This window comes from Rattus rattus, chromosome 7 (assembly GCF_011064425.1).
Source record: "Rattus rattus isolate New Zealand chromosome 7, Rrattus_CSIRO_v1, whole genome shotgun sequence".
Taxonomy (NCBI): domain Eukaryota; kingdom Metazoa; phylum Chordata; class Mammalia; order Rodentia; family Muridae; genus Rattus; species Rattus rattus.
Genome location: NC_046160.1, coordinates 29,244,499 through 29,267,817, shown reverse-complemented (window position 1 = coordinate 29,267,817; position 23,319 = coordinate 29,244,499). Strand labels below are relative to the sequence as shown.

Here is a 23,319-nt window from a genome sequence, read left to right as displayed (position 1 = left end):
TATAATTTAACAAAACAAGTGGAACAACACATCTGTTGCATCTTCTCGGTAGAGTTCCACCAGTTAGTTCTGAGGTCAGTGTTGACAAGAAGTTGAATGGAATAATTTTATTTTAAAATTAAAAGACGTTCGGTTATAATAAACAAGACTCTCTAGTTGTACCTTTGGAGCATAGCAGTTTCACAGGCAATAGGTACTATTTCTTATTTTATACTAAGACACTGAAAGAGTAAATATATGGACCTCTTCACCCAATGGGGAGAATCTCAGAAGTGTGTTTTCTTTTAACCTAAGTCTAGAAGTGGCACGTGACTGTGTGAAATATTTAAGCTCCAATATGCCACATTAAATTAAATAATTCATTATAAAATAAGAAATCAAAATTATTTTCTTTATAAAACTGATAGCTATTGGAAAACCTTTTTACAGTCCTATTACCAAGTACAATAAAAATAAGAATAAGCTCCAAAAGAAACAGTCGGGACAGACCGGAAGTGAACTAAAGCTCTTTGTGGAAAACACACACACACACACACACACACACACACCAAAAAAAACCCCAACAGATACAGCAATTTTAAAAAGTTGATATTTCTAGATGGGAAAATTCATTATTGACATATTAGTGATCCCATCTTGGTAAATTAATGTAGTTCTAATCAAAAGTCCAATGAGACCTCATTGAAATTCCCTCATCCTCAAAAAGATTATGAGCTCATCTGGATGGACAAATACAAAAGGATAGGATACCTAAAAGTCATATTAGAAAGAGGACAGTGGAAAACTTAACTATGAAATAAAACGTGCGTGGGGACTGGAGACGGAACTCAGAGGTTTAGAACACTTGAAGCCTGTGCCAAAGACCCTGCGCTTGGTTCCGAGCACCCATTGTAAATGTTCATAACCACCTGTACCTGTGGCTCCGGGGCATCTGACACACTCTTCTGGGGTCTGTTGACACTCACACTCAAGTGCCATACACTCACACAGACACATTAGTAATAAAAACAGACTATAGGTAAGAAAAGGACAGTACTGGTACAGAAATTCAGGAACGGAAGATAATAGCCTAGGAGGAATTAATACATCTGCCTGAAGCATGGTAGTCATCAGGCCTCTAATTTACAGCATTTGGCAGTCAGACAGAAGGCTGCAACTTGGAGGCCAGCCTAGGATACATAATGAAACACTGTCTCCCCTCCCCTCCTCTCCCCTCCCCTCCTATCCTCCTCCCCTCCTCCTCTCCTTTCCTCTCCTCTCCTCTCCTCTCCTCTCCTCTTCTTCCCTTCCTTCCCTTCCCTTTCCTCTCCTCACACCTGTCTTACCTTTGAGTGCTTGGCTTTGACTAGGAAGCATATGAATACAAATAACAAATATAAGCTGTTTATTATCCACAGTATCTGGCATTCCGTCAACTACCATGTATTATGTTTTTTAAAAAGTGGGGGAAAACTTCAAAATAAACTATATTCCTAATCGTGACACACGTAGGTAAAAGCATAGGGAGACATTAAGATTAGTACAGAGACAAATGAAGAGGCTAGCTCTCCCTAGTCCCTGGGCCATCGTTAGATGCCCTGCAAACATTCCATGACATGCCTACCTGTCTTCAGCGCGGTGTCGACGTATCCCTCGTAGAGCTGCCGCTGAGCGAGTATAAAGAAATGGTAGGCCTCCGCGCCTCTCCAAGCATTATCAGTGAACCGACTGGTTGTAGAGAGAACCTCCTCTTCTAGCAAGCCAGCCAAAGCAGAAGTGGCCTGGGAGAAAAGCCAGTGCACTCCGTCAGCCCACACACACACACACACAGCCTCACCGCACGAAGCCTAACAGTGCTAACACTAGGAAGGTTAGGTCTGACTGAGACAGCCACACAGCTGCACAGTTTACCATCGCTCCTGTCCACGCAGAGTTAAGTTTTCCATGATAGCTCAGTTTTCTAAATTGGTAAGATCAAAGTTTAAAATAGAACTGATTAAACTTTAAGTCAATGTGAAATTTACAGTAAAACAGATATATATTCTAAGAAAGTTTTTTAAATTCTCTGATTAAGAATGGAGAACTTACTAGGCAAATAAACACTTTAATAAAAAAAATAAAGCATCCAAGAAACTGGTCTTAAAGAAAAACAGTTCTCCATATTTCTAAACAAACTTCTTAACTCTGCATACTCATCTGAATGAGGCACTACTATGTGTTAAGCTCTCTAAAAGAAATAAATGCAGGCCTACAAATGAGAGAGCTTCTCCAGGAAGACAGTTATGATGGCCTGGCCTTGTCTGTGTGTGAGTCCTAGTCACCTCTGAGTTCTTGCCTTTAACTTTCCCGCGCTGGGCGTTCTTCATCTGCTCATGGTACTGCTCAATGAGCAGGGCTGACAGCACGTACAGCTTCTTCACACGCAAAGGCTTCGTCCTCTTCTTCGCCTCTTCATCTGCAATCTTTAAACATTTCAAACAGTTGGCAAGATACTTCTTGATGTATATTTGTACAAATAAAATCATTTCCAAAATTAACTGAAATTTGATTCTTTAAAGGAGGAGGGAGAGGGATAGAATGTAATATAAATGTAATTATGTTTCAGATTTTAAAAGCCATGGATGGTCTTTTCCTCAGAATTTAGTCACTTGAACAGAAACTAGCAGTCTTAAAAGTAACATCTATTGAAAAAAATAACTAAATCATACTGGAGAAAGTAGTCTGTCCTTTAGAAGTTGGAATTTAAGTGATTTTGAGGAAATTTATTTTACTAAGTCAAACAAGAAAAGAGAACAGAGTATAAAAATTATGTGTATTAATACTGTATTATGGACATTAAAGGAGTATATTGTTTTAAAATTTGTGCATTTTACAAGGATTTAATTCCAGTTAAAAGCATTTGTTCTTCACAGCCCCGGGAAATGGTGAAACTCTTGGTTAGCCTCTAAACCAAACTCAAAATTGTTTAGGAAGTAGCAAGCTTCTGGCATCCATAACCCCCTTGTTCACAGACAGCAGCAATGCACAAAGCTGCAGTAAGAAGGGCTTTGCTGTGACAGACACTGGTTTACCAAAAACCAGAATGCTTTTTAAAGCTGTAGAAGAAGACAGAAAACTAATGTTGTAGTTCTAATTCCGTCATGGATCTCTCTGGTTTGGTAGTGATTACGTGCATAAAAATATACCCAAATGGTTCTTCTCCCTGGATAGAAGTTCACGGAGATGCATAGACTTCGGGTCTACTGAATTTTGGCTTGTGATGTTTATTTTATTTGCAAGTTTTTTAACAATAAGGCTGTAAGTTAAAAAGGTGATAACTAGAGCAAGGCCCACCTTCAGCAGACCCTGCATTACCTTATACATCAGTTTAGCGGCATCGAAAAAGTAGCTGGCTTTCCTATAGAGTTCAATGGCATCGAGCGTCTTGTTCTTCTCCAGCAGATGTGACGCGTACCGAGCTAACAGAGACCCGATTTCCTTCATGCTGTGACTTTTAGCCAGTTCGACAGCCTTGTTCCACTAGGGGACAATATACCGTTCAGCCACTGAGTATTTAGAAGACTTACATTCTAAGATCCCCACAATGCAGCCTGAGTGTGATAAGTGATGACGCTGCTTCAGATACAGCAAAGCCATCGCTGTTCCAAACGTCTGTGAGATCAGAGCAGTCAACCAATTCACAAGCAAGCATTTCAAAATGACTGGATCATCTAATAGGCATTTCTTGGATAAGTACATTTAAAAATGAAAGTCTCAAGATTTATAATCACATTAATCTTACAGTTCTCTTGCTGCATATATTGTAAGCTAGAAAAAGAATCCGTGTTTTTTAGTTTTTATCATAAAACAAAACAACTCCCTTTAAGAAAATATCCATCAGATGTAACATTATAAATTATCTTTATAAGATCTCTTAAAACACTTCAAAGAAAATGTGTACAAGAATATACTGATACCAACAGTTTCTGTAATAATCCTGCACTTTGATTTTACTTAAATTTCAGGGTTTTTTTAAATATTAAATACATGTTTTCTATAAAAGAGAAAGGATATAGATTTGTCAAAGTAAATATTGATCAAGTAACTTAATTCTTTCCTCAGGCAATGAATGACCATTAACCTGGTCCTTTCTGAGAAACAAAACCTAACCCTAATAAAATGCAGAAAATTATGAAATTACTTCCAGATAAAAACTTGAACACCCAGGTCTGTTCCGTGTTCCCTGTTGGCTAAGCTGTGAGAGCAGCCACTGCTTGTGGTAGCACAAGAGGTTAAGTGCCAAGGCCAGCCTTTCGGTCCTCCACTTACAATAGCCTTGAGTGGTTCCTTCCCCTCCCAGCCCCACACTGGAGAGCACTCCTAAGAATCCCTACGAGGGCATGGTGCGGCCAGCAGCCGTCCGCTCCTCACCTGATTCAGGTGTACGCAGGTGTCCACCGCTGCCTTTGGCTGGTTACACTTCAAGAACGCGCTCACTGCTTGCTCACACATTCCAACTCTCACAAACATCTGGGCTATTTCCTGTAAGCACCAAACACTGTCAGCAGATTTCACAGACCCAGGACATCACTTAGATTTTAACTTACTAAAACTCCACAGGGACACCTGATGACTACATCGGTAGTTAGAGTGATTTTTCTTTCCTCCAGGAGGCTACAGGTCAGGATGGGCATCACAGTGTCCACAGTGGCTCAGGCTCTGAAAACACTGCCCTGCCTTCTTTCTTCAGATTAGCAGCCTGAGGCGAGGAGCTTTGCTGTAATTTCAAAACCTGCCTGTGCTACACAGTGAGACTGTCTTAGAAAAGAAAAAACAGGGAAAAAAGAAACCATGAATTCTGATGGATAGTATTAAAGATAGTGATGGTGATGAGGACGATGATGATGTGTACCAAAGAGTTGTTGTTATATTCACGCTCCCAATCTTATCAAGAAATACTCCAGGACTTGGATGAGTGAGGCTCAATTGGTAGGCTGTTTCCTGGCAAGCACAGAGCCCTGAGTTTGGTTCCCAGCTCTGTGTAAACTAGCAATATGGTACATTCCCAGCACCCGAGACAGAAGCACTAAAAGTTCAAGGTCACCCAGGTCGAATAGTGAGTTCAAGGCAGCCTGGGATACAAAACAAATCTAGGAAATGCCTCATGGTCCATGTCTCTAACCACAAACAACAAACAGATAGAAGGATGGATGGATGGATGGATGGATGGATGGATGGATGGATGGATGGATGGATGGATGGGCGGACAGGCGGGCGGGCAGACAGACAGTCAGACAGAGAGATGAATGCTGGGGTGGGGGACAGTTTAATGGTCAAGTAGCAGGTTTGAATCCTAGCAAGGCAAAAGTCAAGAAGGAAACCAGAAACACTGCCTTCATCAGTTTCAGAAGCTAAACCCAAAACAGCTTCCTCAGAGGTAGCTGAGGCCGAGGCACCCCCCCCACCCCAACCACTGCCATCTTTTTGTCTCTTGAAACGTTACTAATTGGAGTTTTCTCTCCCTCAAAAATACTGGGAGTGGGTGTGCTAGTGAAATGGCTCAGTGGTTAGATTCTCAGTGGTTAAGTGGCTGCTCTGATTCCCAACATCCTCAGAGGCTCACAACCACCTTTACCTCCGGCCTCAGGGCATCCACCCTCTTCTGGCCTCTGAGAACACTGCATGCATGTGGGACACAGACATCACATGCAGGCAAAACACCCACACACGTAACAAATAAATAAATAATAAATAATAAATAAATAAATTTGGGTATATAAATACATATTTTGTGCCCAACAACATTTTTAAAAGTAATGCCTATACTTTTCTTATAAAGTAATATGTTCTAATTAAAAAATAAAATTTATGAAGCACAAAAAATAGAATTCTTCAAAATTTGTGACCTATAAAAATCCCCTCTCAATACTCTGGCACTGTTCTGTAGCCTCTGTGTCTGTCCCTGAAACTTTAATAACTGAAGGCCTACACAAGGACATGCTCTGGCGAGGCACTGAGCACCCCAGTGACTTCTCCCTGCAGCTCAGGCGTCCTCTAACACTGGCAGACTGATTTCAAAAGACAAGCATCACCTCATGTCTAAGAAATGATGAGATTAGAGATTAACGTCCAGTTTTTGTTGCTGCAAAGGATATTTCCTGACTAAAAATAATATTTTATAAATAACCCAACACCAAAAACTAAAATTTGGAATACTTACTGGAAGTAACTTGTGGTTTTCTGGAAGTGAATTGGCAAGATTCTCTAAGCCCTCGTAATCTTCTAGCATATAATAGCATTCAGCTAGGCGCTCCTGGTTCCTGCCTTTCACATAATATTGTACAGCATTCATCCTGTGGGTGAAAATAAACCCTCACAATCAGTATGTGAGACTCCAGATAAACAAGAACTTCCATAAAAATATCCTTTCATAAGGGTGTATTTGTGTTCCTTTATCATGTTGAGTTATACAATACCTTTAACACATACAATGTTTTAAGATCTGAGGAAAATGGGGTATATTCTGCCTGTAATATTCTTTGAATGCTCTCACATAAACAATAGCATAGAAGTACTTGTATTGCTGACATAAATAAGCATATTGATCCCAGTGAGAACTTAACAATAAAACAATGCTTTCTGAAAACAATCTATAACAAGACAATATAAAATAATTTACTATGGTCAGAGCTTAATCATAGATAACAGTACAGAGAATCTCTTGTGTACTGTGTGGAAGCATCCCCTCTCAATAAAACACTGATGGCCTGTTAGCAAAAGGCAGGAAATAGAAGGTGGGAGTTCTGGCAGAGAGAGAGGAACTCTGGGAAATGGTGTGAGAACATTCACACCAGAATCCAAGTAGACAGATTATGAAACTGAAGAAAGGTAACCAGCTGTGTGGCAGACACAGAGTAGAATAAACAGGCTATGTAAGTTATAAGCAGACGAAAACAAGCCCTCATTTAAGGCCATAAGCATTATTAATAAGCAATAAGCTTCCGAGTCATTGTTCGGGAACTGGGGCACAGGTGGAATAGCTCATGGCTACATATCACATCCTAGGTGTGATCTCAAAAGCAGTGGAACGCTTTCTCAAGCTAAGTACACGTGTGCAGATGGCAGACTTATAGTGTGCTCATCCCTCAGGTCAAGGATGTCCTCCATCCAGAGAGCAAGTGCATTACAGAAACATTTGAATTTTAGGATATAGAAGGGCCTTCGCTCTGACAGCACTATTTCCTGGAGAAGCACTCTGGGTAACAATAACTCTAAGCATGCAATAATGCATCAGGCATCCAGGTAGCTCACACACCACTTCTGTCGATCAGCAAAGTAGTCTCCAATGGCATTGTGGGCTTGTTCCAGGAGACTGTCGTCTGCGTCACCAGATCCAGTTTTCAGGAGTTGCAGTACTCTGAACCAGTCCCCCAATTTCAGCCTCAGACCAATAGCAAGGTCTCTACCAAAAGAAAAAAAAGTATTCGTTCATCATTGATCCACTCTATAAAACTGTCAGTTGCCTGCTCTGTGCTAGACACAGTTCTGGGTGCTTCGAGTATGTCTAAGCACTCTGCAAACAGCCTGCCCAATAAGAGGAAGCTGGGGCAGGGCAGACGGTACAGGCTGAAGGTGTGTCCTCTCAGAATCCCTATTGTGGTAGCATCAAGACGTGGTGCACTTGGGCAAGTGATTAGGTCCCAATTGTGAGATGATTAACAGCTTAATGAGAAGGGCGCCAGAGAAAACTGCGTCCTTTTGCCCTTCTGCCCGTGAAAATTCAAGGCACCATCCTGGAAGCACAGATGGGCTCCTACTGGACATCAAACCTGCTAGACCCTCAGCCTTGGACTTCCTAGTCTCCAGAACTGTGAGAAACCACCTCTGTCCTTTATAAATTACCCAGGCTGAGGCACTTTTGTCACAGCAATAAAACAAAACAAAACAACAACAAACAAATAAGAAACACCAGAGTAAAAAGCTGTTTCTGAGCTGGTAGGCAGTGGAGCATGCCTTTAATACCAGCACTCGGGAGACAGAGGCAGGCAAATGTGAGTTTGAGGCTAGCCTGGTCTATAGAGCATGTTCCAGGACAAGCAGGGCATCACAGAGAAACTTTGTCTCAAGAAACGAACAACAAAAAAAGCTGATTCAAGTCTTCTTTTCCTAGATTTCCTACTTGTTAAAGAAACTAATTATCTGCTGAATAATTAATTCTCTTTTGATTTTATCTCTCTTGATTTTTATTTTATGATTCCTGAGAGACAAAAATTAAATAATGGTCTTACTAACTAAAATCCAAATTATGGCTATACAATAACTAATAAAAGCCTCCAGTCTCCACAGACCTAGCAACCTTTCTCTTTACCAAATGAACAAAATCTCAGTCGCCATGTATGGATTAACACATAAAGAAGAACAGTGGGCCGTGCTCAGCACCAGCCTGAAAACCTGGCATGGCTGCTGCGTCTGTGACCCGGCACTGGACAGCCAGCCAGCCCTGGGCACGCGCTGGCCAGCAAGTCCAGCCAAAACTCCAAACTCCAGTGCAGTGAGAGACCATGTCTCACGAAGGTGGAGACACCCACCACTGACCTCTGACCTCCACAATCATGCACATGTGCAAACACACACACACACACACACACACACACACACACACTTTAAAATAATAAATAAAATAAAAGCAGAGAAGAAAACTGCACCCAATTTATAAAATATAAATTAATGAGGCATGGGAAATTCCCAGGTTGTAATCCAAAATGAAAATTACTTTCTAAAAGAAATTAGTCTACTTAGAGTCTCCCTGGTGAACACATGAACTGAAAATGCTCAGGGGTGGCTGCCGTTATCAGTTACCTTCTGTCCATGTCTAGATACATTCTTTCGGCCTCTTCGAACCTGCCAAAGTAGGCAATAACTTCAGCCTGCTTCATGGACTCACTCTGCAGGTTGCCCAGGCGCTTCACAAACTTGATGCCTTGGTAATCCTTGCAGCGTACAAATGCTTGCTGCGCGGTGTACAAGTCCAGCTTCTGCAGGGCAGCTTCAGCCAACAGGCGCCTTCGTTGTATAAAGAACACAGAGAACCCATTACATATGACTAATAACAAGTCTTGTACAGGATTCAATCAACACAGCATGGTAAAACATATTCTGGTGGATTCCGGTGAAAATGACTGTTTTAGCACATGCAATGCTTTTTCATGTAACATGCTTACACTGAGCATGACATATGAAAAGCAGGTTTCTGTAGTTTAAGAAGAAAAGCAAAAGGAGACACCAGTTGCAATTAGGATGCTAATGTGTGACAAGAGTGACAGAGTTGGGACTTTAAAAGCATACACCTGACCTGGGGGATGATGGGGTTCTTTAAAATACCAAAGTCGAGGATGTGGGTTGTCCTCTATGAATTGAGACGCATCTTCAATTCCAACTTTCTCGATCAATGCTCGGCTATCTCGCAGGGACCGGATCTCAAAATTCATTATGTAATCCTTGCTAGGGTGCTCTGGGTTCTGAAAGTGAAGGTGAGACAGGGAATTCAGAAGGATGTCTTCACTGTCTACACAGATAAAATAAAATAAAACAAACTACTCTATCACGCTGTGATTAGAGTGAAGAAAAAGAAATTCCCACATTTGGGTCTGAAGAGTTATTTGGAAAACACAGAAATGGAGTCTCCCATGGGCAATCAGGCTTCCTACACAGAGGTGCTGACAACAGCAGAAAGGGTCCCTCGGGTTTCTCTCAACTCCACTTCCCCCAGGTGTAATTCTTTTCTTCACACTCCTACCCTGCCTTCACTAGAGCACAAAACCCACATTCAGCCACTTCTCCTCCCTCGTCCTTCCATCCACTCTACCCACAGGAGATGGTGCTGTGGCTTCAGGGCTACGGAGCAAGGGAGATGAGAGAAAGGAGGGTGTCATCACCTCCTACCCTAACTCAGCATGCTCACCAAAACAACAAAACTCAAGGTCCGTCTCCAGGGAGAGCCACAGGGCCAAAGAAAAGAAACAAGTAGGCACAGTAATTCACCAGTGTCCACACAGCCATGCAATGAAGGAAAGAGCACTCATGACAATTAGATCCCCTGTGAAGAGCAGTAACAGGTGAGTCCTAAAGTGCAAACAGAGCGAACCACCTCCTCCTTACACCTAACTAAGCACTGTGACAACGTCTGAAACCCTTAGGAGACTCTGGAGGACCAAGCAGGACCACTGTAACGTTATTGCTCCCCATGTGACAGAGCCTCCTCATCTACAGAGGACGTGTGCACAAGGCCACAGGCCAACCCAACACCTCAGACAAAGGTGAATGCTAATTTCAGTTCGACTTGTGTTTCTTCTTTAGTCACCAACTTCTCATGGTCTTCTTTGAACATAAATGCTTAAAGGAACCCACATTGCAGCTAAATACTTCCTGGGCCCATGATGCCCCAAAGAGAAGTGGAACCTCCATCTTTTTTCATTTAGTAAGTTCTGCGTGTAGTCAGCCAAGTAGGTAACACAGAGTTCAACTCTCCACCTCAAGGTTAACCCTTCTCTGCCCAAGGCACCGATCGATACCAGGTACTCCTTTCTCTAATACTTGATCCATATAAAACTGCCCAGTGTGTGACGATCTCAGAGCACATCTAACCAAGGTAAATTATAGTTTTTAAAATACATCATCCAAGTCAATATGATAATCAGCTACAAAACCAATGGCACGACGTTCTGGAACTTAATGCAATAAACAACCAACAATGACCTTTGAAAAGTGTTCAGCCTTTTACACTTTCATACATAAGTACTATTGCAAGTAAAAGAGAGCCAGGTCTCTCAGTGCTGCAGCCCTGCTACCTCCGCTGCCCTCCTATGAGTGGCAAAGCCCAGCCGACTGAAAGATTCTTATGAACTGCTCAGAAAAAATAGAGCAAAGTTATCAATAATTTTGTAATTATTTATGCATAACATTAAACAGCTTAAAATTAGAGTAAGAAAACAAAATAACATGTTCTAAATCGACATTAAATGAATTAGATAGAGCTACCAAAAAAGGGAAGAAAGGTGAAGAAAAGCTAGGGATGTCATGTCTAGACTGGAAAGCCTATTAACCGTTAAATGCAGTTTAGCACGGTGATGCCTGGGCCAGGAAGATGGCTCAGGGGATGAAGGTGCTGCTGACCATCCCTGAAGCGTGGGTAGTTAAAGGAGAGAACTGACTCCCGAAAGTTGTCCTTGGATCTTCACGTGTGCACTGCAACACACGCCAACTGCACACATGCACATACACATGAATATGTGTAATTAAAAAATTATTAGTGAAAATGGAGGATAAAAATGCTAACAATTCTTCCTAACCCTGGAAATGTTACTGTTTGTCCTTTTTTTTTTTTTTTTAAGATTACCTAAGAGTCTAGAATTCCTTGTTTTCAGAATCTTTTCTTTTCAGATTGTTGATTAAAATTAAAGTTAGGATGGAAAAACATTTTGTACAATGGCGCTGATCTGAATACGTGATTTCTGCTCACTCATCCCACCCGAGCCTGTCTTCACACTTCTCAGTGACAGCTTGGAGGACAGATTCTACGATGTTCAGGCAATATTGATTGAAATTGCTGGCTGGTAGAATTTCTACTAGTTTTTGAAACTTTGTTTTCAATTTTTTTCTATATTGATTTAATTCTATATAGCAACCACACTTTTTTTCAATTAGACATAAATACACTGGCTGAAAGTCACTGATACAGCACACCCGTGCTAGATGATGAGGACTCCAGAAGCTGACTCTGTCAAAGCATGACATCAGCCACTTTAATGGAGTCTACCCACCTCTGACTCTGTTTATAAAAGGGCATTGGAAAAACACACCTTCTAAAGAGCTCCCAACACCTAAGACTTGAACCGAGCAAACACCACACTTAAAAAGATGCTCTTCTTGCATATGCAAGGATAAAAGGGAAGGGCTACTCTCTGATGTTCCTGTATGTGAGTGAAAGACAAGAAACAGGCTCACTGTTTCACAGACCATGTACCTAAACACAGGAATGATCTCTCTCTTTACCTTGCAGAACTATGGATACCTTGCTATCCATACAGAAAGCCCACCAGTCAAATGTGGCAATCCCCAGGTGCAATACCCTAAAACTCCATTCTAGTATTTGCTGTCAGCTTTTAAGCTCCACCCTTATCCCTGCATCCGCCCCACATGCAGCAGACCAATTAGAAAGCCCAGGTGCTCCTCCCTTATGGGAACCCAGACTTTCAAAGACCATCAGCTACGACCCCGGAAGCCACGCACAGTAAGCAATGAGTAAGGCTGGACCTGAGGCCCAGCCGACTCGTGGGTCTACTCCCAGCTGGGCCACTGTGCTGCCTGTCACACAGGCGGCTCAGTCAAGGGCTGCAGCAGAAATGGAGGGTGTGGTTGTTAGTTACCTTAAGTATCTCATCCAAGAGCACAGATTTAATTTCCAAATCCTCAAAGTTGCAAATATAGCCAGAGGTCTGAATGGGTTCCTTTAAAGACAAAAAAAAAAATGAGTGTTATGACTCATCATACAAAACATGCCCCCTCAAGGAGTCCTCATTTTAAACAACATGGTCAAAACTTGCAATCAGACAAAAGACCCAGAATGTCACTAATGCCATATGCCCATCACCTAAATAATTACCACACTGCCACACATGCTCACCTCTGCTGGAGTCATATTTCAACTCTACACTTTCATACAGCTCTTGCCTGACCACATTATGATATGCATTGTATTTGGATCCAATTAGGACATCTACCACACAAATCCCACAGCTAACTGAAGTCTGCCCCCTATGTACCTGACATACTGCCTACATAAGACTTTACTTGCTAACGTGTAAATACATGTATGTTACACGTATGTCTCTTATTCTACAGATGGTTGCAAAAAAAACCATGTAGGATCTGCATATTATAAGGTAAAGTAGCTGCCTTACATCCTTAGCAAAAAAAAGAAAGAAAGAAAGAAAGAAAGAAAAAGATGTTCTATAAGCCAAAATAAGTACTCTGCCAATTACTTCGTACCTCCAAGAATGGTACAGAAGAAAAAGGGATAATAGTGTCTAAAAATGGAAATCATCACATTTTCATTATTTATAAGTAAGCATAATTATACTATGCTATTATATAATTGTGATAAAAGAAAGACACCAAAATGGTGAAAATAAAAAGTAAAAATTCAATATGCCTAAGATTGAGGCTCATATGACACACAGTAGACATGTCTAATGGGATTTCAAATATTTTTTTCTTTGAAAAATCACAAGTTGTCAGTTAAAAATCAAATTATATGAGAAAAGTTTATATAAGATCTTTTAATTATCTTTAAAAATGTGATTGTATTACATAAGGCAGATAATACATTTTTACGGGTAACAAACACACATAAACAGCCAGGCCTGGCAGTTCACCCTGTAATCCCAGCACACGGCAGATGGAAGCAGGAAATTACAAATTAAGAGTCGAGCCTTTGTTATATAGCATGGCCCTGTCTTGGAAAAACAATGCCACATAGATGCATACACAGAATCACAACAAAATTTAATGAAAAGAATATGTATTGAGATGTTTCTCATAGAGTCTTTTGTGTGTTTTAATTAATTTGAAACTATCGAATAAACCAAATAAATTTGTATAAACATGTTTATCATAAAAAATCATTTTAATTAAATACTATAACAAAGAAAAATGGTTAAAAGATGAAGTCACAAAAGATAATCTGTGGATTAAAAAATATACCACCATCCTGAAAAAAAAAAGTTCAAAAATGTGACTCGTTCCTTTAATTTTGTAATTCTTCGCTGCGGGATACTTTAGGGTTTCTGTTCTATGTAACAGAACTGATAATTATGCAAAAAGCATATAATTTGGATTATAAGATTACTGCTTTAATAAAAGAGTCTTTAAATGATGGGGAAACAGAGAAGGGAGAGTGGGAAAGGAGAAGGAAGAGCAGAGCGAAGAATTTCAAAGTGGTTTACAAACGCTGGTCTACAAGTGATGTGCAAATGGTGTTGGGTCATTCCTCCTCCTGGAAACTCTGCTTCTGCTTGAATTACAATGGTCTCTTTTCTGTGGCTGTAATAATCATTGTGAGCAAAGCGACCGAGGGAAGGAAGCTTGCACCTCTGACTCACAGTCCACCACTGAGGGAGGTCAGAGCAGGAACTCAACAGCAGCTTAAAGCAGAAGTGGAGTAACGCTGCTCACTGGCTCACTCAGCCGGAGCTCTTTAAAGTGAATGTTTCTGTATACGCGTGTTCTAGCTTCATGTACACCTGCGCTTGAGAAGAGGGCACCAGATCCATCCCACTACAGATGGTCGTGAGCCACATGTGGTTGCTGGAATTGAACCCAAGACCTCTGGAAGAGCAGTCAGTGCTCTTAACCACTGAGCCATCTCTCCAGCCCTCAGCCAGCATTCTTAATAGAGCCCTGAATCAACTCCCCAGGGAACTGTGCCAGTCAGAGTGGGCTGGCCCGCCTATATGGATTAACAATTAACATGATACCCCACAGATATGGTCACAGGGCAATCTGATCTGGACAATCCTTCCAATGAGATTCTCATCATGGATAATGCTAGGCTGTGTCAAGTTGACAAAGCTAACTAGGCCAATTTATATCAACTAACACTCTTTTCCAAAATACAGCAGTAATTCATCCATACCTCAACTGAACACAGTGTGTCATATTAATTAGCTACAAAGCAGGGTACACGCAATAAGCAGTATGCAAGGTCTATATTTTTATCAAAACAGGCATCCAAGCCTTGGTACACTATGCTGTATCAAGACGCACTGGGGTCTCTCTCACTCAGCACAGTCAGCGGCCTCACAGCATGTGTAACACCGCAGGCTTCCTGGTGTACTGACTTAGCTCATCAGTCAGCACACAGTAAGACTCACTGAGGCTTGAACATGCCTAATTAATTAGATTGAGAGATTATATTATCAAATTTTACCCTCACTTCATAAATTAGACAAGAGGCTTAAGAGGTTTTGAAAACGGGGTTGGGGATTTAGCTCAGTGGTAGAGCGCTTGCCTAGCAAGCACAAGGCCCTTGGTTCGGTCCCCAGCTCCGAAAAAAAGAAAAAGAAAAAAAAAGAGGTTTTGAAAACGAATCTGCCAGCTCCAGGGATCACTGATAACACAAGCAACTGTGGAATGGTAAAGCTAGCCCCTCCCTCTCTCACAACAGGGAAACAGAGATCGTTTATCTATCCTCTCACGAAAAAAACCTATCCAGCTCCCAACTGTCAGACCACAACTCATCTCCCGAGTGCTAATGTGGAGGAAGAGGGTACTGTGTAGCTGTGTCCAGGCATCCTCACAGCCTCTGAGCAGCTGGAGGAAGGACCAGCAGAGCAGCTGAGCTAGCATGGAGCACAGAGGCCTGCAGCCTCGGGAAAACAGAGAACAGAGCAGCACGGTATATAGATTCCTCACCATGCTCAAGTCATTTTCAAAACTGATCTAGCTCTAAATGTAACAGAAATTGAGTTATTCACCAAGCTAGAAAACAAACTCAAGTAAAGAAAATAATGATTTTTTTAAATAAAGGCTAGTCTGTTAGAACTACTTAATAGTCTCCTCCAGACAAAGGTTTAAAGGTTTGACTTGGTGCTAAATTGACACTGCACACCCTGCACAAGCATAGTAAGAGCCCACTCGCTGGGCATCCGACAACTGGCTAACAAGGAGGAGGGCGAAGAACAGAAGGAGGACTCTAGCATTTGGAAACCATTCTTCCATTTCAAGGTTACCCTGTGGACACCTGTCAAATATCCACACTTGTTTTGTGGCAAGGGACAAAATGCCCTTAGGTCCTTGCAAGAAGCCAGGCAAAGGTAGTAGTCCAGGATGTCTTGTCTTTGAACCACTTCTCGGGGTCTAAGAATGACAAAGACATGAGGCTCCTCACTGCCTTAACAGAGCCTCTAAGAGTAACTGACGATGATGTCATTACCAAAGAGCACCAATGGAGCTCCAAAGAGAAAGACAGAAACGCTCAGTCTTTTAGAGGAGCAACAGCTCAACACTAAACCAATGGCTGCAGAAAACCTCTGACGGCTCGAAGCCCTGAGTGTGCAATTTCTTCCCAAGAACCAACAAATCAATATGGATAAGTGAGACATTAGCTCATCTCCTGTGATTTACACTAGTGAGGGAAACAGAATATTCTACATTGAAAATCATCAGTGATCAAAAATTGTTTCTAAAAATTATCTTTTTGATTGAGTTACATATTAATTTATTTTATACTGCCTAAGCACATGGATAATAAGCATTGGTTCAGAGAGGACTGAGGGACAGAAGAATCCAAAACAGAAAAGCTAACGGGTGCAGTTCCCTCTAGAGAAGCCTGTGCCGTGCTCCTTGGGATGTCTTTCTTTCTCGGTACATCTCTTGCTCTCTTAACTCTCATACTTAAGCTCTTTATTAAAAATGTGCTATTAAAATGTTTTAATAAAAACAACCAACTCTTTCAAAAACATCAGCTGATGCAGCTATAAATAGAAAAGACCTGAAAATTAATGAGAAAATATAATGGACAGAAGGTAAGGCAGTCACAATGTGTGTGAGGGGACCTGGGAACAGAAAGGTGCAGACTGGTGAGTGGGCTGGAGAGTAACAAAGGTGAGGTAAGCGTCTCTAGACACATAAGCATGGAGAATGAAGAGACACGGCCATTTCAAAACCACAGCAAATAAACCTGGTGACTTTCTTGACTTTTCCTTGAATTTTGATAAGAGAAAAAGAAACCAGGACTATTGAATGATTGTCACAGTTCCGTGTTGGTGGCCTCAGTTTCGGTTTCAGTTAAGGTCTGAACTGTGGTCCTTGATAGCCCAGGCTGGCCTCAAAGAGCATGGTTCTCCTCTTCAGCCTCTCCTATACTGGGATTACAAGCGTATGTCTCCCTGCCCAGCTGAGTCCATCTTTTAACAGACTAAGTAAATGCCTAGGAAGTGCTTTTTAGAGAAAGCAAAGATATTTTAGAAGGATTATTCCCACTTTGAACAAAATATTTTTAAACCCTACAGCAATTTTTAAACGTATTTTCACAGATGTATGCCACAATGCCGATACATTTCTCAAAGGAAAAGGGAGGAATATCCGGGTTTTGAGTTTGGTTCATTATTTATACTGTCAACACGTATTCCTTGGCCGTACCTCAGGATCCAAGTTTCTGAAGACATACATTCTTGTCTTCTCCATCATTGCAAACAAATCGGGATTGTCCTTGGCCCATTTCATATCCCAGACATCTTTGCGCTCCAGTTTTAGCAACTCGCCGACGACTTGCTGCCCTGTACTGTCTGTCACCCGAGTGTCCAAGTCAAAGAATGTCAGGACTCCCGCGATGTCAATGATGGCTAGGCGACTAGAAGTCATGGGAGGGAGGGGAGGTTGTAAGATACATTCAGTGATCATGAAGTCAAACTGCCTACAGCCCTTCTTCAGGACCCTTTATCAAAAACCTGGAATATGGTGGAAATCACTTTAAAACTCTTTAAAGGAATTTAACAGAAGACAGAAACTATTCTTCATTTTGCTACTTTATAAGAAAAATGTATCCAAAACCAGACAGTATCAAAATATAAAATAGTTAATGTTAAGTTTCAAGAATAAAAATTTTAAAAAGGGCTGGAGAGATGGCTCAGCGGTTAGAGCACTGACTGCTCTTCCAGAGGTCCTGAGTTCAATTCCCAGCAACCACATGGTGGCTCACAACCATCTGTAATGGGATCCGATGCCTTCTTCTGGTGTGTCTGAAGACAGCAACAGTGTACTCATATATATAATAAATAAATAAATCTTTAAAAAAAATTTTTTAAATTTTAAAAAGTGCCAGGATTTCCATTTAAACAAAAACTTTTAACTGTACTCAACAAGTTCACTCGTCAGCACACTACCACACAAATCTAGCCATCCCAACGTAAAGTCTAACGCCCAGGAGAAGTCTCTGGTACCTGGAGTTGCAGTTCAGAGATAACTGGCAGGCTCGGCAATCCAGAGAATACTTTTGAATCAAAGCAACATTGGGAAAGCTGTACCTCTGGATGACGCCAGATTCACGGCCCTATGGAAATGACCTTTGGTTACTATAGCATATTGACCATGAGCATCAAGCTCTCAATGCAGGCCTCTCTATGCCCATGTTTTTAAAACCAGAGTGACAGTAACCTAGCAAGTGCTGTTTGACTCCTAACTTGAGTCTTTTAACAACAGCTGTAGGCAGTCTAATTTTTCCTCATAGAATATTCAAGAAGGAAGTCAGGACAAAGACTTTGTAATACACTGACTCTTACTGTCAAAAAAGAAACATCTAAGGCTGCTTATCATTTAGGTTAATATTCAGGGTAGACTAAAGGCTACAAAGTAGCTGCTCATTTATATCCCACAGATATGAAATGGAAGGTCACCGTATGGAACAGCTGATCCTGGAGTCTAGCCCTCCTCCTACAGCTTTGACCTAGAGCATCAGCCTCTGGCAAGAAGAAAGGTCACCTAGAAGCAGCAACACTTGAGTGTTATTTAAAACTTGTCACAGGATATATATCCATTTCCTGGGCAGGCCTGACTGCACGGATCACAGCAAATGCAGCAGTGGAGTGGGGCCATGACTAGCTTTCAACTCTCCTGCCTTGAGCCATGGGCAGCACTGGGTAAGAGAGGAAGGCCTACATAGCTCATCTTTACCTCCCCTCTTTAGCCAGAGAGCAAGGATTCCTCGGTATGATGCTCAAGCAGGACCTATCAGAAAAGTGGGGAAGCCATAGGATACAAAGTCCTTAAAGAGTGGTTCCCCCACCAAGTGAGCTGACGGCTAGAGAACTCAGCGGGGACAGGGAAGCCTCGGCTGGAGCAACTCGAACTCACTGCTGACTCAGTTACTTTGGAAGTTCGTGTTTTCAAATGTCAGCGCTCAAGAAAGAACAGTATACCATTGCTTCTGTTTTTAGATTTTAGCAAATTACTGCCATAGATTCCTCAACTCTACTAGCTGGAGAATACATCACTTCATCCTAAGGTTTATGAATGTAGTTCAGCCGAGCCAGTATAGGTTCCTGGGCTACATACAGGAGAAAAAATCCTCTAAGGTCAATGCTTCCCATACAGCCTCTGCATCGACCGACTACGTAGGGCTTTCCACCCAGGGTCAACTCCACATGCGTCCCTTCTCGGCTGACCACCGCCCTGCTGATTTTATAAGTAGTTAACATTTTGCAAATGACTAATAAGATGTCACGAACCTCAGAACTTCCTCATTTCTTCTATCAGATTTAGAGAAACACAGGACACCCACAAGATGGCAGCCTACATCAAAAATGCTTGCTTACCCTTGCTCTGTAACCCAAACAATAACAATTCATAAAATGAGTTTATTTCAACTTACCACAATCAATGTCTTATCAGATGCAGTTATGGCACAAATTGGATCCCTCGTACCCTAAAATTAATCAATCATTTTATGTAATATTTATTGAAAAACAAAGGAGGTCCAAAACCCACATGCAATTTATTAAAATCTAATAATAATACATTTGTCAATGTAACAATTTTATTTACTGAGTACCTACTATGTGTCAGTCACTGAAGTAAGTACTATGCTACTTCAATGAAATCTTGATCCCTAGGGGACTACTTAAAAATCAACTTGCAAAGACTATGGAGCAAACACCTAATTGTAGATAGTCTTTTAAAAGAGATACAAGTGGGTTAAACAAGCACATAGGCAGAAGTAGATGGGAAAACGCCTAAGCTTAGCTCTTACAGCTGGGATCAGGGAGGTAAGCATAGGCCACCAGAAGGGTAAAATGGGAGAGCCCTGCAACCACCTGGGTCTAAGTAAAGGGCATTGTGTTTAGCGAGAAGAGCCAGTCACCATAGCTAGTGTGTATGTGTATGTATATACACTGTCTGACAAACCAATCAGCCAGAAGTCAGACTGCTCTCTCTGGAGAACTGCCAGGACTGACTGCTCTCTCAGCTGGGGAACATGAGAAAAGGAAAGAGCATGGAGAAAGGTCCTATAAGTGATAAAACTGTCAACAGTTCAGTCAACACAGCTCACAGGTAAGTGTGGCCCACGATAGCTCAAACACGGCCCAAAAGTCACAAAGTCATAAACTCAGTTAAAGCGTTCTTAATCAGGGCTGCAAAGACGGCTGAGTGGGTAAAGTGCTTGCTGCACAAGCCACAGGACCTGAGTTTGGGTCCCTAGCCACCATAGAAAAAGCAGATGTGACAGTATTTAAGGAACTGTTAAAATGATGCCCTATTTACTAGAACCAAATTCTTGTTCAAGTCTGTAATAAAATTACAATGTTTCCTTATCTGCAGACACTAACACTGACGGAAATCAAACCACCTACTTGAATGGCTTTACTATAATCAAACACCCCATCCACAGATCCAGAAGGAACATCGTCAACATGATAAATTCTGTTAATAAAAGAAAAAACAGAAGCTTGAAGAAAGCGGGGATTATATTACTTCATAATCTCTACAGCTATGGATTGAATGACTACAGTGAGCATTCTTTTCTACCAGGAAAACCCTGATTTTTTTTAAAAGAGTTCTTGATACAGCTGAATCTCATAAAAGCAGAAATTATCCACCAAATATTTAAAGTTATAAAAGTCATCTGTTCACCAAAATCATGCCCCATTATGACCAACCAAGTTACATATTCCCAATAAAGTCCATTAAGCTGTCGGATTTTTGCCTGACTGTTGGTCAAAAGTAACTGTTTGCCTATTAGTTTGCTTGCTTGCTTGCGTGCTTGCAAGAAGTCTCTATGTAGCCTGGGTATATCACGAACTCAGAATCCTCCTGCCTCATCCTCCTGTCCGCTGCACTTCAGGCTTGTGAAGTCATAACTTTATACAGAACTTCCTGTTGTCCACTTAACACAGTTACATATCTACATGTCGAAGCTTCCTTCAGGAGTCCCTCTGTCCTGTCTGAGTGGCAGAGCCCTCTTTATCCCCACTTAGCAGAAACTACTCCAACTCACACTTCCAGAAGCCAGGGCCTTGGAAAGAAGCCACGTGACCAGTTTACCCGGACCTAAAGCCCTCCTCCATACCCGTGTGTAAGGACCTGCATCTCCCCTGGTAACTGATGCTAGGATCACCCCCTGGAAAGAGTCCTGTACCACTAGCCTATGGGAGTGAGGCTTCAGTTAGATGCTCGCTTCTTAAGTGAACGACGGCAATATCAGTGTACCCCTAGTATGGGGAGTGGGCCACACATCAGTGTACCGCTAATATGGGGAGTGGGCCATACATCAGTGTACCGCTAATATGGGGAGTGGGCCATACATCAGTGTACCGCTAATATGGGGAGTGGGTCACACATCAGTGTACCGCTAATATGGGGAGTGGGTCACACAGTCATTTCCTAACCAAATCCCCGCAGACGTCCAGCCTTCATCAATATGGAGGTTTTGTTTTGTCTTGTTCTGTTTTGTTTATATCATGCCAACTTTCTTTTATTTTGGTAAATTTAAATAGATCCAATTAAAGATATTCAAGTTAAATAAAAGTATTTCTGTCAATCAAGGCAATGTATATTTCTCAAGAATGCTGATAGATAATTAACTACATCTGAATTCAATGTGGTATGGTTGTGTTATTAAAAAGGTGTATCAAAAAACATACCTTTCTCTTCCTTCTTTTCGAGACCGTGTGATCTGATTAATCTCCAACGCTGTGAGCTTCTTTGCCACACGATATTGCCAGGTATAAAGCGCTTCCTTTGAAGCTGCTATCACGTGGGTCTTGGTCATCGCAACGAACAGTGGCACTGTTGGAAAGAGCAGGAAGGCAGTGAGCTGGCGCTCACGGAAAGAGCTTCACAGAACTTCAGCACCACTGAGCCCAGCTCCTCCTCACCTTAGAAATAATAAAGCCATCTTGAAATACGCACGCTCGCTCAATCAGACAAGAATCCAAAGTCATTATGATCATACAAAGGATATTAAGTAAATGGACCTGCAATGTCAATGGATCTGCGCTAAAACCTCAGGACTTGTTACAGAGTACTTTGGAGTACGGGGTCAGTGGAAGAGCATTGGCTCAGCAGGTGAGAAGCCACGGACTCAGCACCACAGACAGGAGGAGGAGCAACCTTGTCAATAATTTATTATTTTATGTGCACTGACTTTTTTCCTGTGTGTATGTCTGTGTGAGGAATGTCAGATCCTCTGGAGTTACAACTACATAATTGCTGGGAATTGAACCCAAGTCCTCTGAAAGAGCAGCCAGTGCACTTAACCATCAAGCCATCTCTCCAGCCCCAGAAATAAATCTTTGTGAGCCAGGGTTAGGCAACAGTTAGTGCCTTAGGCATGACACCAAAAATAATGTAACAAAAATAAAACAATTAGTCTGGAACAAAGTCAAACACATTTGTGTTTCATGTGATAGCAAGAAAATTAAATGAGAGAAAATATTCATAAATCATAAAGGAGTTAGTGGTTATAAACATACATATGAGAATGTCCAAAAATAATTAACAAAAAAACTTTTAAAAAGGCAAAGAATCTAAGTAAATGTTTCTCCAATAAGATACACAAATAACCATGAAAAGATAACCAACATCATTAACCACCAAAAGTTGAAAATCTAAACTACAACTGGCGTATCACATGACCCTCACTAGGACAGCTAGAATTTTAGAAAGTATAAGACAAGAATTGGTAAAGGTATAGCGAAAAACTGAAAATGTAAAATACTCTGAAAAAAAAAAAACATTCCAAAGTTTCCCAAAATGTTGACTGTAGATTACACATTCCCTAGCAACTATGCTCCTAGGTATACGTCTAAGAGAAGCAAACACGCACACAAATTTACACTCGGGTACAAAACAGTGTTCCACATCATGGCCAACACAGAAACAACTCAGATGGCCACCGGCTGATGAAGCCGATCTCTTTCTCCCCTCCCCAGTACCAATTACATCTCAGTCTAAACTTTTATCCTTTTTTCTTGATCTCATTTGTCTTGTATTTCTACTTCACTTAGTTAAAAAGAAAAAAATTCTGCTGGGTTTCATGCTTCTAGGCAGACATTTAACTGACTGCCTATCGTGCATGCTTTTGTGAAGTAGAGAGTTTCATCAACTCCAACTGTGGATTACAATTGGGAGACTAAGCAGTGAAACAATCACGTAAGATCATGGAATACTGCCAAGCAACCAGAGCTTCCAGGGACTAAGCCACTACCTAAAGACTATACATGGACTGACCCTGGACTTTGACCTCATAGGTAGCAATGAATATCCTAGTAAGAGCACCAGTGGAAGGGGAAGCCCAGGGTCCTGCTA

General features: G+C 41.4%; 1 protein-coding gene across 2 annotated transcripts in view; it reads right to left on the bottom strand.

Moving 5' to 3' along the window:
* The window catches only part of Wdr35 (WD repeat domain 35), a 51,425-nt gene that overhangs the window by 1,940 nt on the left and 26,166 nt on the right, over nucleotides 1-23,319 (bottom strand). For both annotated transcript variants that reach the window (XM_032907455.1, XM_032907454.1), the window contains 14 exons: nucleotides 21,654-21,798; nucleotides 20,364-20,433; nucleotides 19,385-19,438; nucleotides 17,958-18,067; nucleotides 17,158-17,368; nucleotides 12,384-12,464; nucleotides 9,340-9,476; nucleotides 8,818-9,021; nucleotides 7,274-7,420; nucleotides 6,179-6,311; nucleotides 4,390-4,500; nucleotides 3,334-3,498; nucleotides 2,301-2,441; nucleotides 1,604-1,760 (listed from right to left, as the gene is read on the bottom strand). In XM_032907455.1, the coding sequence (XP_032763346.1) occupies nucleotides 1,604-1,760; nucleotides 2,301-2,441; nucleotides 3,334-3,498; nucleotides 4,390-4,500; nucleotides 6,179-6,311; nucleotides 7,274-7,420; nucleotides 8,818-9,021; nucleotides 9,340-9,476; nucleotides 12,384-12,464; nucleotides 17,158-17,368; nucleotides 17,958-18,067; nucleotides 19,385-19,438; nucleotides 20,364-20,433; nucleotides 21,654-21,798 (1,866 nt within the window). The remainder of the gene's footprint in view (nucleotides 1-1,603; nucleotides 1,761-2,300; nucleotides 2,442-3,333; nucleotides 3,499-4,389; nucleotides 4,501-6,178; nucleotides 6,312-7,273; nucleotides 7,421-8,817; nucleotides 9,022-9,339; nucleotides 9,477-12,383; nucleotides 12,465-17,157; nucleotides 17,369-17,957; nucleotides 18,068-19,384; nucleotides 19,439-20,363; nucleotides 20,434-21,653; nucleotides 21,799-23,319) is intronic.